Below are 18,855 nucleotides of genomic sequence, written 5' to 3' on the forward strand. Positions count from 1 at the left end.
AAAGGCACCATGGCCACCACTGATGTGGGAAGGTGAGAAATCAGCCTGGAGTCATCCTCTGACACACACCAGCTGAGCTCAGCTCACCTGACAGTGACAGGGGATGGGTGCAGGGATGGGAGAAGGCAGGGGACCATCAGGGAACAGCACAGGAGGGGCTTCTGAAGCAACAGAAGGGGCTGGAGGCATTTTGAGAGGCCACAATGAGATGCTGAAGATGTAAATGCAGTTCTGGAGATGCCCATGCCCAGGGTTCATGTAGCACTGTGAGGGCTGGGGGTTCCTTGCTGGCAGGGGAGGGGCTGCTGTGCTCTGCTGAGACACCTTGGGGCCCCATGCAGGGGCAATCAGTGCTCCAAGGGTTCCCCTGACTCTTCTTGGGTGCATCTTCAGGACATCACAATGAGAACAGTGGGGTGATCTTTAGCGATTTCAAGCTTGATTTGAAAAGTCAAGTTGACTTTAAGAAGCTGATCCAGTTCTTCTCCCTGAGAGGAATAGATTTATTCCCATGCAGGCTGAGGAGGGACTACAAGATTTGCCCTGTGAGTCCCCAGACCAGGCCTGGGCCCCAGTTACATCTCCTTGCCTACACCAGGTTGTTCAGGAGCTTTGTCCTTCCTCTGCAGGGAGCTGAGGGAGAGATAGACCTTTACCTTCTCACTTTTCTTCTGCCTTAGCCCTTGTACTGAGCAGGATGGAGCCACTGTTTTTCCAGCCAAAAGGGAGAGCCAGGACTGCCACTGGGGTTGGGGTTTAGCTGCTACGTTCCCTCACATCACCTCTCCCACCACTGCTCTCACAGGCTCAGCAGACAGCCAGAGCTTCAGCCAAGGACTCATCATCCCTTCCCACTCCATCTAATGGCTTCTCTTTACACCTACAGACCACAAACATTTGGGCTTGTTGTTGTAATAGCAAGTGTGCCATCTGGCAAAACAAAATCCACTTCCCTCAGGCATCTCTGCAAGGCAGAGGTACAGAATGTGACTCCTTGTGGCAATCAAGGCAAGGGGCTGGTGCTGCCAGAGGTATCTCCCAGGCTTTGCATCCTTCAAGAAGTGGGCACTGGAGAAAAATACAGTCAGGAACAGTGTCAGGAAGCCAGAGACTCAGCAGCCCTCTAAGCTGAGTGCCCTCCAGTACATAACCACACTACTATGAATTTTCCTATGGACCTGGTTGGGTTTGGAACAGATTTAGAAGGGAAAAAGAAATTGTGTCTCTCCAGAATGATCTGTAGTCTACACAGACTCCTGAGAAGCAGCTTTGAATACTCTAACAGAAATCTCCCTTTTATCTGGAGATGCTTATTGTTGTCCTCAGGGACCTGTATAAAAGCTGGGTATTTGTTGTCAGTATAGTGCAAGAGTGCTGTTGTCACTATACTGCAAAGGTTCCATATTGCTGGAGTTTTGTACCTCCTTCATGTTTCTTGTAGGCAGCTCCTCCAGGCACTGACTCCTCCTTGTCCTCACAGCAACCAACTGATTCCAGTTCCCTCAGCTAACCAATCCATTCTTTTATAACACTCTTCTTATTGGCTACAGGCGTGGCCTGTTAACACCAGGCCTGTTCCTAATCCTTACTAATTAACCCAGCTGCAACTCTTTAGGGGGTAAGACTACATTCTATACTACCTTATATTCTATCCCCCTACAGGTATTGGCATCATCAGCAGTCCTCTCAAAAAGACAGAGCTTGTCTCAGCTCCCACAGAGTGTATCTGCAGGTACTTTCCCCAGGGATTCCCAGTTCCAGACCCAGGATGGGCTCCAGCCACAGCACCAGCAGACACATCCTGCACCCACATGGGGAACCACAAGGAGCTCCTGCTCCTCACCAAGGGAACACTACAAACTTAGTACAAAAACTGAAGGAAGAGGAAGGTGAGGATTATTCTAACCTAACCTGTCACTCACACCCACACACCTACAAACACACACTCACAAGTTCACCAAAAGGTGGCCAGGGTCCCTGTGTGTGCCACAGAAAACAAGGGACACCCACTAGCAAGCCCTAATGACAGCCTTAGCATCCCTCCTCATTGACAGCAAAGAAATGGGCTCTGGGACACATTTTTCACATGCCTTAGGAGTCAGTGGTGATTACAGGCTGACCTTTATCTCAGCATCTTGTTTACCCTCCAAAAACCCTAGGAAAGCTGCTGCCTGTTGCCTCCTTTCCATCACTTTGGTCATCTTATCTATTCCTTCCTCTTGGAACCACAGGAAGAAAAATTGTGGTGCGACACTGCTCCTGTTATCAGGGATCCAGTCCTCTGCTGGTGAGCCATCTGTGCTGTGGCCTTATCACAGCCCAGACCTCCCAGTCCTGACATAAACCACACATCCTGGGGTGTTTACCCAGTTCTTTGCTGCCAGTCACATCTGTGGCCATCAGCAGGGCCAAAGCATCCCCTCATCTAGAATTCCTGCTGCTTTCACACACACTTTCCCACCCACACTCCATGCACACCACCCTCGGTATTTCCATTGAATTACTCCCACCAAAGGCAGGATTCCCATTATAAATCACATGAACACTGCTAGCAGATTTAAAGTGTAAGCCAGCCAGGCTAGCTCTGACTGCTAGCAACAAGCTGGTTCATGTTTAATGGTGTTCTTCGCCAGTGTGGATAAATGGTTCCTCCAGGCAGCTGGTTTCTGAGCCTCTCAAGCTGATGGTACCACCACAGGAGCATCAGCAGCCCTCAGGTCACCTTCTCATGCCTGGGCACTGAGATGGGCCTGTGGGCAGCAAGCAGGTACATGAAAGTCTGCAGGGAACATGTGTCCACATGGCAGCCACGGAGAGGCCAAAGAGAGAAGTGCAAGCTCTGGGCTATACCTCAGCCCCCCAGCTGTGCTGCAGGGGTCTGGGATGTCCCCCTGGGGGAGGGGGCAGTGAGCAAGCAGCTCTGTGGGGTTTAGCTGCCAGCTGCAGTGAAACCATGACACCCAGATGCCAGGTGGGCCACAGAGTCCTCAGCAGGGCACGGCTCTGGTACCTCAAAGACAGCTCTCAAAGGCAGCTCTCATGCCTGGGACAGCAGCTCACATGAGACTGAGCAGCTCTGGAGGCTCTGGCAATGGGAAAAACAGAGCCAGCCTATCCAGTCCCATCCCAGAGAAATGGCAGATCCCATTAGGAGCTTGTTGCTGCCTCCTCTCATGAGTCCAAGCCAGAGGAAATCACCCTCACCTCCCAAAGGACACAGTACTCTGGTACTCCATGAAATGACACTGGGTGGCAGCTCCCAGAGCTGGAAAAGTTGACTCTTTGCTATCAGTTCAACCTAACAATATATCACACCTTCCCCTGCAAAGGACAGGGTCTTGTAGGCCAGACTAACAAGGACTGCTGTTCCTGGATATTTGGTAACTGCAGACTACACAGCAAATCTGTAATTATCTGTGTGCGTGAAGCCCAATGCACAGAGCACAACTGTGAGAGTCTTCTGCTTCTGCATCCTGAGGGTGCACTGCTGTCCCTGATCCAGGACACACCAGGAACACCCAGCTGTGTCCTACACTGGGCTATGTCAGAGCCTGGAGATCTGGGGTGATGCCTGCTCGTTACCTGTGTGACAGTGACAGGGATGAGCTGGGAACTTCCCAAAGGGGTTACACAGGCAGTGCCAGTGATGGAACCCTGAATGGATGGGGCAGCTTTGAAGCTGACACCAACTGGCCATCACTCACCCACAGGAAGCTTGTGCAGGCACAGAGAAGAATGATTTCTCACAAACTCATGCCTGCTTTCTGTTAAAAAAAGCCACAGAGAAACCCAGGTACATCTAAATATCCACTTCTGGGCATGCTCAAGTCATTCAAATACATTTTCATGAATCTGTGGTCATTATCCTCGTCACAAAAACAGTGTATCACATCAAGCCACAAACCAAAGATATTTTGTTAGAAATAAATAAATAAATGGCTACATAAGCATCTCAGACAAGGTGGATTTGGATCCAAAGCTGTTTTTGTTTTTCTCTATTGACTTCCCACAAAGAAGGCAGAACACAGCTAGGGTGACAGATGAAAGTGAATGCCACACAGCACCCAGGACTCTCCATAAATGCCAGGTGCCATCTCTTCCTTGAGGAAGGAGAGAAAACAGGGACAATTGGCCAGGAAGGAATCCAGCAGGCAGGACCATCTGCCACCAGCCCTCACAGAGCACCAGTGAGCTGCAGGGGCCAATGCTCAAGCAGAAAACTCTCCTGCCAGCTCCCATCCCAGCACAGCCCCTCTGCAGAGAGCTGCTGGATGTATCCCAGCCTGACTGACAAGATCAATGTAAATCATGAGTAGTAAATGTAAAATCCTTGGGGCAACCAGCACAGGCTGACTGAGCATCACCAACCTGGAACAAAGCTGGGAATCAAAAGCCTGAGCACCAGGGAAGCAAAGCAAAATCTCTAAAATTGTAAGGCTGGCACAGCCAGACAAACATCTCCTGGTTCAAGTCTCTCTGCACTCCCTGTAAAGTGTCCTGTCTTTACACATGGGGCACAAAGTTACAGAAGTGAATATTCACCTGGACAGCTTTATCCCTCTTTTTTTAGCTTGAAGCATCTCTATCTATCCTGACATTTAGCAGGGATAGGAAGGGGATATGCTTCCATACTTGAGTTTTATTTATGCAAACTTTGTTAAATTATCATTGTGCCCTTCTTTACAACTGTAAGAGATAGACAAAATCTACAGAATGACTTTTTCCCAGTCAAGCAGCCAACACATGACTGGTCCTACAGAAGCTGCAGCCCTGCTGTCCAGGGTTCCAGACATGGAGCAGTGAGGTTCTCCAGCTCTGCTGCCATCAGGATTTTGCTCACATTCCTAACACTCACAGCCCACTCCCAGCAGGACTCTCTGACTGTTTCTACACTCTTCCTCTAATCTGGAAAACAGCATCACCACCCAAACATAGAGGCCGAGGCATGAGGGTAACATCTGGAAGGCAAACAGCTGGCAGGGCTCCTCAGCCATGCCCTAGCACAGCAGCACAGATTCCATCTTATGCAGGAGGCTTTAGTCAAAGTTGTTCTGAGGTTTGGGAAGCAATGCAGGCAAATCTTAGGAAACCCAAACCTCATTTGTGATACAGAAAAACCTAAGAACTTACTCACTAAACAACCCTGTCCATGCACTGCCAGACACATGGCAAGCTTCACCCACAACCAGCTTTTTTACAGCAGGCACAGGGCATTTACCAAGACGCTGCAGGTGTACCAAGCATCACCCCAGCTTTAAAAGATTCACAAGAGTGACTGTCAGTTACTGAAAACCCACGCTGGGAAGCTGATGAACTAAAATCAGGCAAAGATTAATGTTCCAGGGGCTCCAAATCCTCCCAAGGTTTTTGCTGCATGTTTGCAACTCCAGGGTGAGCAATCCCTTGTGAGAGCTCCCCTGTAACTGGATGTATCCCAGCCTGGCTGACAAGATTAACAAAAAATCATGAGTAACAGCACTCCTTGGGGCAACCAGCAGCTGCAGGGGGGGAAACACAAAATGTCTCTTACGTTCTGCAGGGCGTCCTGGTACTGTGGCAGTGAGGAGAGCTGGGACTCAGAGTGGTACGGGGACAATCCTTTCCTCAGGGTCCGCAGGTCCCCCGCGCTGGACTGCTGCAAAAACAACAGAAAACAGGAAATGTTAATGGGAGGAAAGAAAGCTGGGCCCCTCCTGATGTCCTGGCTTTTGCCATGACCACATTTGTCCCCTCTTTACTCCTCCCTGCACCAACAGTGACAGTGAACACTGGAATTAAGTGCTTTTTCCATTCCAGTCCTAGAGAAAACACCTGCAAGCAACTGGAGGTGAACTGGTGAAGGTCTGCTACATTAAGTGATACTGCAGGAAGGCATTTTTGTTTTACCTAAGTTCCTACATGCTCAATACAAAACATTTGCCAAGAAGCACATAAAAAATAATTTTTTTAGTCTTATGCAGATTAATCAATATTAATTTTTTAGTCTTATGCAGATTAATCAAAATCTGCAAAAAATCCAGATTTTTTTGCAGATTTTTCAAAAAATTAAAAAAAATTGTTAGTTGTGCAGATTAAATCAAAATCTGCAAAAAATCCACAAACCCCAAACAAACAAACAAACCAATTAACCAAAAAAAACCCACACTAGGAGACATTTTCTAGATTAAGGCTGTGTAAACTACTGTCATTCACGAAAGCTTGCAAAATGTGTGTTGTGACAGGAACAGTTTCTTATTTGGTTATAAATTTGCTTGTACCCACAGGTCTTAAACATAGTCAAACAAATGAAGGTGGTTAATATGACCCTAAAAACCAGATAAATGCAACCAATAGTCTGCACTCACAGGGGAAGGAGCACTGGGTGTTAGGAGGACTGAACAATCACCCTGGGACAAAGTTTCTGCCTTGTGTTTTTAACTCTCTGTGATCTTGAAATGTGAAGAATGAGAAGTGTTTCTCATTTATAAAAGTACACCCAGAAAAAGCCAATACACAAGCAGCCAAATCAAAGGTCTGTGAGAAGATTCTATCTTTATCACCAATAAACATCTCATTAACTTTTCATATTTTTAGCAGTATCAAGCAGTGCACTGTCCTCTATATTAAAGTTTTAAAATCATGACCTTTCAGATTTTTATGCTCTATTAAGACTTTCAACTGCCATTTACTACAGAAATTATGTTTTCTACTTCAAAAGAACCAAAGAAAAATCATTGGAGCAATAAAATTTAACAAGAAATCTCATAAATCATATCAATTGTATGTAAAAACCCCACAGTAAACCAAAGGCCTGAACATAACAGGGACTTTGGAGACTGTTGTCATGCACAGATCTCTGGAAACATCAGAAGTTCATTTCCATTTCCTGCTCAAAGAGAAGAATTAATGCACTCTGAGTGGATACATTATTTTCTATCAGTGTCATATATATTTTCTTGCAGCTACATGGCCTGTTTCAGTTGATATTCAGCTTTGGTTTTATTCCAAAGTGTTGTTTTCTTAGGTTAAAACTTCTACAGTGACCCAGTACTTTCACAACCATTCTGGAGGCCTCACCCTATCAACTTTCCTTTTATAAGCTGTGAAGAGAAGGGCAGTTCTCAAGAAAGCCATAATGAGAAATGGATGCCAGTCCTGTGTGACCCAATCTGCTGGGAGCTGCAGTGTCTCACATGGAGTCAAGTGGTACAGAATGAGTTCAGCATATCAGATATCTGGGATCCCCTTGAATTTATGAAGAGAGAAGATGTGGCCTGTATTTCTTTCACATTTCACAACAGAGAGTCAGAGAGAGAGAGATCTGAAGGAGATAACTCCTTCTGAAGCTGAAAAGTGACTGCTGCAAAACTGAGTTTCCACTACTCCTGGGAGGTGTATCACTTCAAAGCAAGGTTAGCAGGTCACAATTGAGGATGATAAGAAGACTCTTGGTTTACTGGCAGTGTCCCAGGCATGTGATGTCTCTTGGTGGTTATCCTGACAGGATTTCTCCTTGGCTGGTCGTGCTCCCACATCCCTGCTGTGTGCAACCCCTTCTCCCCTCCTGTGTGTGGACACAGCAACCTCCTGGAGAGCTCCTGGCATTGCTCTGGGCTGCCAGCTCGGGAGCTCAGGCACTCTGCCCTGACATCTGGGATGAAGGGGCACATGTGTGGCCAAGGGAAAAGCAGAACAAAACAGCAGAGGCAAAATGTGAGGTTGTATCTTTGTGCTGGAGACCCCAGGGGTTGCAGATCCCCTCAAATCTCTGCTCCAGAAGAGTGTGTGGCCTCAGCAGTTTACAGACCATGGGTTACTCAGACTTTTGCAAACCACACTGAGACCTGCAGGATGCCACACCATGGTGGGGTACCAGAAATGTGTAAACAGGCCTGAACAAAGAGAGATTTGCTGGGCATTTGCATCCCAGAAACTAGCTGTCTTGCCCCCAGATCTGAATGGGTTGATCTACATTGGATTCCCCATGTGTTTCATCACATTACAGCTTATCCTCACAGAAAGTCAAAATGGTTTACCCAGCTAAGGAAGGGAGACAACCAAACCAAGTCCAGAGAGCCCCCAGTATCACACTGCTGTCACTAAAACCACACTAGTCTAAATTGATTTAATTAACTGCCCTATGCTCCTGCCTGGAGAAAAAGTCTGCCTTAATTTCAATTTGGTTTAAATTGGTTGAAATTGTGTTGGTAAATACACAGATACAGTCAAAACTCTGCTCTAACAAGTGTCTATAATGGATTAGTTCTATTGCTTTTTTTAAAGCAAATCCCATTTAAGATTTCACTAGCGTGTGACAAAACTATTGTTAGGTTGTTTCAGTGGCGGCTGATTATGAATCTGACCTAATGCATTCAATTTGATGGAAAGATTCCCACTGAGTTCAATGAACAACAAAACGAGCTCTTAATTAAAGAACAGAAAGGAAAAAGAGAAAAAAAAATAGGGTAAGAAAAAGGAAAGACATCTAAGAAATAAAAACACTGAGCAGAGATGTCTCCAGAAGAGGAACAAGGTGTTTGGAGCGAGTGGGTTTGCTAGTGCAAAAAGAGTCTTCACCTGCCATTATTTATAAGACATCCCTGTCAGAGATGGGCAGAGTAAACTTTTTCCTCCCACTGTCTGTCATAAAGCCTCTTCCACGAGCCCTGCACTCAGTGCAATTTTCCTTCTATATTTTCTAGAAGTTATTTGGGAATGTATCTTACTTTATTGCTTGTGGGTTTTTACAACAGGCTACCAATCACAGCTCTGCACTATTTATCTTCCCTGTACTAAAGGGAAATGTGTGGTTTTTCACCATTGAAAGAAAACTGCTTTTTCTCCCTTTTTAAAATTAACATGGTGCAGTGACACATATTCAACAGACCTCCCTAAACATTTGCACATTCCTTGGGCTTTGCTATCAGTGTTAGAGCTAACCAGGGAAAGAAAGTGAATCCCTCATTAAAAAGCAATATGACTAATGATGCATCAGAATGAGTAGCCATTACTCCACTTAAACCTAAATTAAAAATCCTGGTATTTGCATTGTCAATTCACTCACAAAATGAAATCTCTTATTACCTTACCCAATTTTCATTACTGAGATTTAAGTGGATCCCAAATTGCTTTTCTAGTCAGAAAGACATTTTAAAAGTAGAATCCCTGATCATCTCTGTTCATCATCATTGCTGGAGATTATCTCAACTAAAGGGCAACATATCTATAATAAATTATCCTTCAGGTAAAATCACTTCACATTTCTGGAGTTTCAAGAAATTTATCAGCAGAATCATTTTCACCTGAACTAAAACTCCATGGGAGCATGCTGTCCCAGCTGAACTTTTATTGGAAATGTTTCCTGAGCTGAGGAACAGACAGAAGGAGGGACACAGCAAAGGAGACCAAGGGAGAACTCAGGAGACTCACACCCCCAGCAAACACCAACAACTGGCCTCTGACTGCTCCAAGAGTGGCTCTTGCTGTCTTACTGTCAATATTTTTCAAACCCTAGTTTCATCCATAGTTCAAAGAAGAAAAAAAAAAAAGAAAAAGAAAAAGCAAGCATGTCCTGACTTTCACAGTGGTACAAAAGTGCAAGACCTGCCCTTGGTCCAGCTCAGCACTTTCTGATAAGCACAGGGACAAGCCTGCAGAGCCAGCACCTTCACGTGGCAGCACAAACCTGCGCCCCACACTGCCAGCACTGACACCCCACTGCCAGCATTCCAACACAATCACTCCTCAGCACTCACAAAATATGACAAAACATTTATGGATAAATTTTTCAACTGGGCAGGACTTCACAATGACCCAGAAGATGCCACTGGACCAAAGCCCAAGACTTTGCCAGCCTGTTATGAAACAAATGGACACAGGCCTGTCCCTCCCACCAGGGAAGGGAGTTTGGTCTATTCCTACCAGTGAGAAAAGTGTAGGGTCACCAAACCAAGTTTTTTAGTATAAATAACTGCAAAACCAACTTTTTTTCTGTGTAGAAAACAAGCAATTTGGTGGGTGGAAAGGGATATTTTCCATAACAAATAATGTATAATTTTAAATGCTTGAGATAGAAATTAAAGTCTTGGTACTTACCAAAGACTGAAATTACATTAAAAAAAAAAAAGGCAAAACAAAACAATGAAGAAACAGCAAACACTTGTTCCTATCAAAGCTTTCCATCCTGCTAGCAAAGAGAAGAAATGGTGGCCTCTGACTTTTTGACCTGCTGTGCTGAGTGATTCAATTGAAAAATAACACAAATAACACAAGAAGATGGATGGTGTTTGTGGTATTTTAAGGTCAAAGTGCTACAAAGCAACATTTATTTTCCTCTTCGTTTCTGTCCAGTAAAGTCAGATCAGTGCTGTGGCCGTGTTGGACCAACTGTGAAGATAAAGTGTTGAAAACTTAGAGACAAGTCAGACAAATTATCTTTTCTGCTACCCTTCAGTGTTACTTCTGCTAGAAGGGAGAAAAAAGAAGACAAATATTTCATTCTGAAATTCTTTGATGCAACAAAATGGACTGTTCTTAACATAAATTAAATACAGAAAGACGGAAATTTACTTGACAGAAAGTTCTCAGTATTTATGAGAGATTAGCAAAAAATTATTTCAGTTAGAATTATGTTCTGAAGTGACCATGGAAAATTAAAAAGCAGCACTGTCAGCTCCCAGTAATTCATGAATTAGCATTCAAAACAGGGTTGTTACATAAGTAGCCTTTAATTGAAAACACTTTTTTCTCCCTTCACATAAATTCTAACAGATGAAGGCTGAAGACAGATTTTAAGAAGTATTTAATCATAAATGATCAGTTTGACCCTGTGCCCTGTGGAAATATTAAAGCCTTCACAAAGGGTCACAGCTTCCCTTCTCCCCATGGGCTGTGGGGTCATTGGGGAGCAATCTGGGTGTCTAAACATTGGCATCCAGTGCCTGAGCACCCCTGGAGCCTTGGCAGAAGTGATAAAGAGCTGCTGGAGACCAAGAGCATCCTCCAGCTGCAGGCAGGGGCAAGGAGGGACAGCCTGCAGGCACCTGAGCACCACAGCTCTCCCCACCCCTTTGGAACTCATTTCTAACCCCCTGCACCGTGAAAACTTTCTCTCTTGGTTCACAAGTGATTTTTAAAAACACACAACAAAGCACCAAATTGAAGGCCCTGAGCCCCTTTTTATTTACCTCTGGGGAGTATAAAGGGATGGCAAAATGTGTCCAGAACACAGAGAATCAAGCATACATGAGTCACAGACAGCAGACTTCCCAAAGGACTGTCATTTCCAAGGGTTTATAATAATCAGCCTCATTTTCCCACAATGCAGACCCACTTGCACTAAGCTCAGGAGACAGCAGATTACACACCACACCATTAAATGTATTAATATTGTATCTGCTTTCAACACAACTTTAGAAGAAATTATGTAACAGCATGAAATGCAAATAGATGGAAAGGAATACTGCAAGGAACTCAACATTGACAAGAGAACATGCCATTATTGACACTAGTTCAGAAGATTTTCTTTGGACAAATCGTTATGCCACACCATCACCCAGCACTGTGACAGACAAACAATTTCCATTTTTCAGTGGCTAACTTCCCTTTCACAAAGCACAGGATTTCCTTCAGCCATCATTTAAACATCAGAGTGAACTTGGTCCTCAGCTATAGGGCAAGGGCATCACACCCTGACCATGTATGCCCATAAGGATCTTGGTTTATGATTTGGGTAATTCTCTATATGGGGAAAAAAAAAGCCAATATTTAAAAAAAATTGCTCTTACTTCAGATTTTAGTTTCATCCATAAATCTTGGATGTTAGATGGAAAACTCTGTTGAGACCTTGGCTTTTGATTATATACGTTTGTGAAGAGGAAAAAAAATGGAGAAGGTTTTATTTCAGTGTCAGGCTGCCTTCATCTTTATGGACTCTTGCACTGCCCATTACCTGGATTACTTGTCTGTCACTGTAATATAAATTCTTAACCTACCAGCAACAACACTCTAAACCATAATTGTTCCAGTAATTGAAACTGCCTCAATTTTGACACTCAACAACCCATTGTTTGCAACTGAGTAATTAAATGGAAGATTTAGCTCAAGACCTTTTTCTGTTATTTCCTGTAGCAATTTAGCTGAAAGTGCACGCTTTTCTTCACATAGGCAAATGGCATTGATTTGAACTTGGCCAAAACACAGATATCACTAACCAATGTCTCTTGCACAGGTACAGGGCAGAAATAAAAATAAATTAGTGGCATATTTAATACATTCAGATGATTAAAAAATGGAAATCACCAACATTAGCAAGTGAAAGAATGAGCAATCAGAGCCCTAAACAATCAGCAGCAGCACTAAAAGGCAGCCCCCCAGTTCCAAAAAGCTGCTTGTGGATGCATTAGCTCTCTCTGCCTTACTGAAATTCCTTGGGAAGCTGTTGCACTCAGCCAGCTAGAAGAGAACAGAAGAACATTATACAAGTGGAAACCTAACAGAAAAAAAGTTATTTTATTATCTTGAAAAAAACTCATAACTGTGCCATAGGTGACCAAAGGTCTTATATGCAGGTGTCAATATTGTCTTACTTGGCAAGATAACATCATTACCTGAACTTCAACCCTTTTCCCTATATTCATGAATGAAGCCTTGCAGAACCCATCTGCACAAACACTAATACCTGACTATCCAGATTCAGAGCATGGTGATCCCCCCAAACAGTTGGTAAAGCTTGACCACCTTACTCTTCTTCTCAGCTACCACACTTGAGCACACCTGCATAGGGCAAAGGCACTATCAGAGCACACAGCCCTGTTGTTGTGGTGTTGTGAGGGTCCCCAGGATGGGGTGAGAGATGAGAATCTGACTCCAAGTTCTTAGAAGGCTGATTTATTATTTTATTATATGGTATTATATTATATTGTATTGCATTGTATTGCATTATGTTATGTTATGTTATATTATATTATATAAATTATATACTAAAACTATACTAAACTATAGAGAAAAGAGCCATCAGAAGGCTAGACAAGAATGATGACAAAAACCCGTGACTGACCAGAGAGTCCGACACAGCTGGACTGGGACTGGTCCTTAATTAAAAACAATTCACATGGAACCAATCAAAGATGCACCTGTTGGTGAGCAAACTCCAGGCCACATTCCAAGCAATTAGATAATTATTGTTTACATTTCTTTTCTGAGCTTTTCTCAGCTTCTCAGGAGAAGAATCCTGGCGAAGAGATGTGAAGAGAAAACATCATGGTGACACCCTGTAACAAGGAGCTGGCCCAAGGCAGGCCCAGCTATCACAGTACATCAGTGATGTTTTACTGAGCTAAAGCAAAGCAGAAACACATCTCAAATAACACACAGGTGGTGCAAAGCACCTGCCTTGCCCAGCTCCCACAGGGGCATTAGGGCAATGGGCACTGCTCCTCAGCACCAGGAGGGATTGGCCCTGTCAGGCAGCCTCGTGCCCCAGAGAGCATCCCCTGCCACACACCCCTGCACAAACATTTCCCCCTTATCTCATTAGTCCATGTTTTAGTGTCTCACGCACCAGGAATCTGAGGGATGGGCAATTTCACTGTGTGAAGCTAGCAAATAATTGAATTAAGGTTCAGTAATTGCAGTTATCACTACAAGACATATTCAGGCAAAAATAAGCTCAGCATAGCACATATCTGACTTTAAGTATATGTGAAGAGTCCCATTAGCTTCAGCAGCATTTATCAGGTAAGCTGGAAATCACACACATGAGAGTGCAATAAAAAAATCAACAGTTTTGATTTTGAAAGAACTCTGCAAATAGGGAAAAAAAATTAAAGGATGAGATTAAAACTATTTAACATCTTCCATGTCATGCAATAATATGAGTTTTCTGTAACAGGAGAGATTAAATTCCTTCACACTGGTTCATATCCCTGTTGTACATGTAACACATCTGGGGATCACTTGAACTGGTGACAAAGGCTTTAGGGGATAAGGGTCTGTCAAACACCCACTCTCCTGATTCCCTCTTCAGTATTCAGCCAGGACGTCACAAGCACAGCCTCAGCCAGCTCCATCAGTAAATCCATTTTTAGTAGTCCATGTAGAATTGGAAATGCATTTGGGCATTGTGCCATGGCTGGATCTTGGCCATTCACAAATGTAACACAGGGGTGAGGATCCCCATTTCTGCCTAGGCTCTGACTTCCCCCTCACATCATGATCCGTGTTCACAAAACCAGAGGGGCAACCAGATTTCACCTGGCTGCATTGGTGACAGCTGGAATTCTCTGTTGTTGGGGCAGCTAACAACTTTGGGAAAGGCAGGAGACAGTAGATTAGCAGATTCTACCATGTAAAATCACTCTTGGAAAAAGAGTTTTATTAGCATCTCAGTGGGGTACAGGATATAAAAGCAGTGCAGGTTTCAAACTTCTCCATTCTCTGTAGCAACTGAGGTAGGGAACTTAAGTACACTGCTAATATTCAAGGATGTCTGCATTTTTGTCCTCTTGTTTGAGATCTGCAGAGAAAGATCAAGCCCATAACTCACAGGAGACTCAAATAATCAGTTCAAACCAAATTGCAGTATATAATTATAATCACACAACTGGCAAGCTTTGCTCAGGAGGATATATGAGCTGGCACAACTGAGAGATCCAAGTATCACAGCCTATAACCCAAACAGAAATGCAGCTCAGTAGTTAACAAAGCCAAATGGAGCTACAGCCACTGGCATTTGGTGCAGCCCAAGTCTGGTCTGTGGCTTGCAGGGCTGGAGTTTCAGAGTCACAGATTAATAGAGCCCATCATGGCTCATTAGAACCAAAATCAGCATCTTTACTGGGGTGCCAGCAGAGAAACTACAGAATGCTGCCCCAGCCCCTCCAGGGAAGCAGATGTTGATATGGATGTAGGGTCAAGCACAGCTCTGGACTATCCCCCAGAGTCACCTTTCATTTTCTCCTGTCAGCTGCACTCCAGGCAAGGAGGCTACAGGGAACCAGTCCCTCCTCCAAAATCACACCACAGCACCGCTGCTGGGCTGCCCTCGGGGCAATCCCCACATCCCATGAAACAACAGAGCTGGGAATAAGATAAATAAAGACCTGAACCTCTGCTGATAAAGCAGCAAAGGTCCCTTTCAGGATTCAGCTCATGCTGGGCAGCCAAGTGCCTCCCCTCTGGAGGACCACTCAGATGTTCCAAGCTCTTTGCTGAACCAGAACTCAAGCAGCCAGGGAGAATCAATTACAGCCAGTCTCAATTTTTTTGAGATAATCTGAATATTCTTTAAAAGTCTCTTATAAAGATTTCGATTTGCATTGTTGGCTTCAAGAAAAAACAAAACTGAAAGTCTTGTCATAAACTTGCAGTTTTGAGTAAAGAGGCTTTTTTGTTCTCAAAGCAATGAACGATTAACATCCTTCCCATTGTTGCCCAAGTAGTCTTCAGATGTCAGACTCTCAATCTTTCTTGATCTGGGCTTGAATTTGGCATTTTACTCATTGTAAAAATCTGTTTTAAAGCCCCTGCAGTTATTGCATAGTTTCCCCTCAAGACATTTTTCAGTACTTCTCAGATGGACGGATCACTGAGACTCTGTGTACTTTGAACTTCTCCACATGTATCAAAGACACAAAAAGCTGCTTCTTCATAGCCTGATCTAACTGCAATTAAGAGCTTTTTCCCTGGCCCTGTCCTCATACAGAGATAAAAAGTGGAATTTAGTGAAATTATTACAAAGCTGGTTAAGCACAGGATATGACTAATCCTGTATTTCACAGCTGGAGGTTAAACTGAGCCTCATTAAACCCAATGTTCTTGCTTACCCACAACAGAAACAAATGGGGCATGACAGAGCTTTGCATGTGTGCATCTCTCTCACACACACTCAGACACTGAAATTCAGCTCCAGCCCTTCCAAAATTTGAAGTTGCAAGAAATTATATGATGGTCTCAAATTTGTAAGAGTGAATTAACCCAGCATGTCTCTTTCTATCTGTTAGTTGACTTCTGAAGCCAGATCTTTTGAATTATATTTCCTAGGTTTTTAGGGAACTCTCTTTACATTCTCATAAAATCCCTGGATGCCACAGGTGACAACCCCCAGAAGACACAGCAGCCAGATTTCATTGCAAGTTGCAAAAGCTCATTTCTGTCACTGATCATGTACTTTAGAAGTATATAAATGCACTTCTAAGTATTTATTTAGAGAATAATTATTTTGGTAGGGAGCAGCTCAAGTCTCTCATGTCCAAAGTAAACTGAAGGAACTCCACTATCTTAGAGGGCTTGAAGGTATTTTGAACTGCTTCTATAAAAGTTTACATTTCTTATCTGGGGAAGAAAAACATTTCAACAAGTACATATTGTTACTTACATCTCAAGTCAGCTTATTGGATAGCAAATTGGTCAGATCAGTCTTGTTATTGCAATTCATAGAAGAAGTGAAATGGAACACACTTGGACATTTGTAGGGGGATAGAATATAAGAAAATAGAATGTAATCTTACCCCTAAGAAGTTGCAGCTGGGCTAATTATTAAAGATTAGGAGCAGGCCTGACTTTAACAGGCCCCAGCTGTAACCAATAAGAAGAAGAGTGCTATAAAAGAGTGGGTTGGTTGGTTGAGGGGAACTGGAGTCAGTTGGCTGCTGTGACAAGAAGGAAGAGCCAGTGCTCTGAGGAGATGCCTACAAGAAACACCAAGGAGGTGTGAAACACTTGCAATAAGGGAACAACAATATGAACATTTGCAATATAATGACAATAGATATTGATTGGCTTTGCATCCTATGTTGGATTTTTTTATTAAGATTCTGCTTCCACAACTAAGGAAGCAACATTTGAGGGGTTCTGTTATCATATTTTGCATTTGCACATGTAAGCAATGCAGTGTTCTCTCAAAACTATATCAAAGTTTTGGTCTCAAGAGAGAAGGTCTCTGAAAATCTTTCTTCAAGAGTTGTACTCCAAAATGCATGGAGTCCTGTAGGAATTCTCACCGTTGACTTGAAAGGAATATTTGGATGTGACCCCAAATATGAATCTCCTTTTTCATTACTTAAAATTAATATGCAACTAAACATTGAAACACTGTCTAAAAATGGTAATAGAGTAACTGAGGGCAAATCCCCTTCAGTATTCTGAATTTAAATGGAGACCAACTGCCTGGAAAACTTTCATGTCTGAGTTGCTCTATATTACCAAAAAAAATTCTATTTCCCTTGTGAGGCCTTAAATTAAAGCAATTATACTTATCCTCCTCACGCACAAACAATAGGCAGGCTTTGGGGAAATCAGACAGGTTTGTAATTTTGTTCCTGTCGTGGTGAGCGTGTGCAGTGCTCCTGGCACAAGCCATGGCCTCAGACAAACCTCCAGAGCCAATTCACAGAGAGGCCCCAATGCTGAGACCTTACAGCACCTCTGAGAGCCAGAGGCAACTCTGCAAGCAGGCACTGTTAATGGCAGACTTGGCACAGAAGTGGCTGATAATAAAATAAGGGGGAAATTGCACTCTGACTCCGCTGAAGCCAGCCAGCACATTGTGAGCAATTTCTTTTTCTCCTCCTTGGGAAGAAATCAGAATGGCATTTCTCTCCACTGAATGGCATTTACATCTTTGTTCTTTGCAGTGCTAATGATTGTCAGGCTCCTTTTCCCCCTTATTTTCAGAAGGATGTGCTGGAAACTGCCTGCTGAGTGCATGGTTGTGCCAAGATCCCATTTGCCCAAGAATTGTGGCAGCTGCAGATGCTGTGACCATGGAAGTTCCTTGCTCAAACACCTCAGCCCTGTTTCAATAGCAGTTTTCAGGCATTGCCTCCTATCTAATGAGTTAATAATATCTACCATTCCTACTATTAAATTAGTTAATATTTTATTGACTCATTTAGCTGCAGCTTTTTAATTCAGGGAAAGCATGCAATTTCTTAAAAGTGAGACTAAGAACAGTTTTCAAGAACTTGTAGGGATGCTCTAAAGATCTTCCAAGGAAACTCTAAATCTCAGCCACTTCACTGCTGTCAAGTGCTGCTACTGAAGTCTATTTGGCAATTTTAATTAAATACTCATAAATCTCAAGGGCTGTCACTCCCTAGAGAAGAATTTTTTGTTTCTGCTCTGCACCAGGGAACCTGTGAAAGAGGCACCAGGACTTCATTGCCAAATGTCCAGTTACTTAGAGCATCACCTGCCCAATGCATCTGATTTCTTTAAAGCTGGGCTTTTTGAAACAAAGATGTGTAATGTGCCCTGAGCATGCCTGAATAGAAAAATGCCTCTGGCATTCCTGCTATCAAGGGAAAAGGTAGACACAGCTCAGCAGAGACTACAAACCAAAAGGAGCCCTGACAGCCAGCCCATGGTGCACAGTACTTGGTTACAAAAAGAGAGAAAAGTGATAAGTCCACACAGCCTATAAACTCCAGTTTTAGCTAAAAGTGCTCAACCTTTGCATGTGTACAGAATGAGCTGAAAATGCAAAATAATGTGAAAGAATGGCCAGAAGTTTGTTACCCTTATTACCCCTATAATGTGTGCACTAGTTATGAAACTACCCAGAACTGACCTTTGGAGCTCCCAAATGTTGTAAATACAGGTCTCTCTAACCTAAGGGGAAAGTGTGAAATTAAAAAATCCAGTTTGTTCAAGGGGCAGCATGAAGTAGCTTAAGGGGTTTATTTTGTGCTTGGACACTTTTAGCTCAGAGGAATGGAAAGCAAATATGGTCTCCCACCTCAGGGATTGTATCTTAGCAATATGGAAGGCACCCTTGCCTGGGCAACCAGACACCACTAAAGAAAGGTTAACATCAGATCTTCTGGGCACTTCCCTCAATGACACAGAGGAATATCAGGACTTTACCCACGTGATGTT

At 43.5% G+C, this 18,855-nt stretch overlaps 1 protein-coding gene across 2 annotated transcripts in view; it reads right to left on the reverse strand.

Moving 5' to 3' along the window:
• Positions 1–18,855, reverse strand: part of CCDC85C (coiled-coil domain containing 85C) — a 112,437-nt gene that overhangs the window by 20,680 nt on the left and 72,902 nt on the right. Inside the window, exon 3 of one of the 2 annotated variants that reach the window (XM_059473572.1) lies at positions 5,531–5,632. In XM_059473572.1, the coding sequence (XP_059329555.1) occupies positions 5,531–5,632 (102 nt within the window). Of the gene's footprint in view, positions 1–5,530; positions 5,636–18,855 lie in introns of both variants that reach the window. The other variant, XM_059473571.1, reaches the window with a different exon arrangement.

The sequence above is a fragment of the Ammospiza nelsoni genome, chromosome 6 (assembly GCF_027579445.1).
Source record: "Ammospiza nelsoni isolate bAmmNel1 chromosome 6, bAmmNel1.pri, whole genome shotgun sequence".
Taxonomy (NCBI): Eukaryota; Metazoa; Chordata; class Aves; order Passeriformes; family Passerellidae; genus Ammospiza; species Ammospiza nelsoni.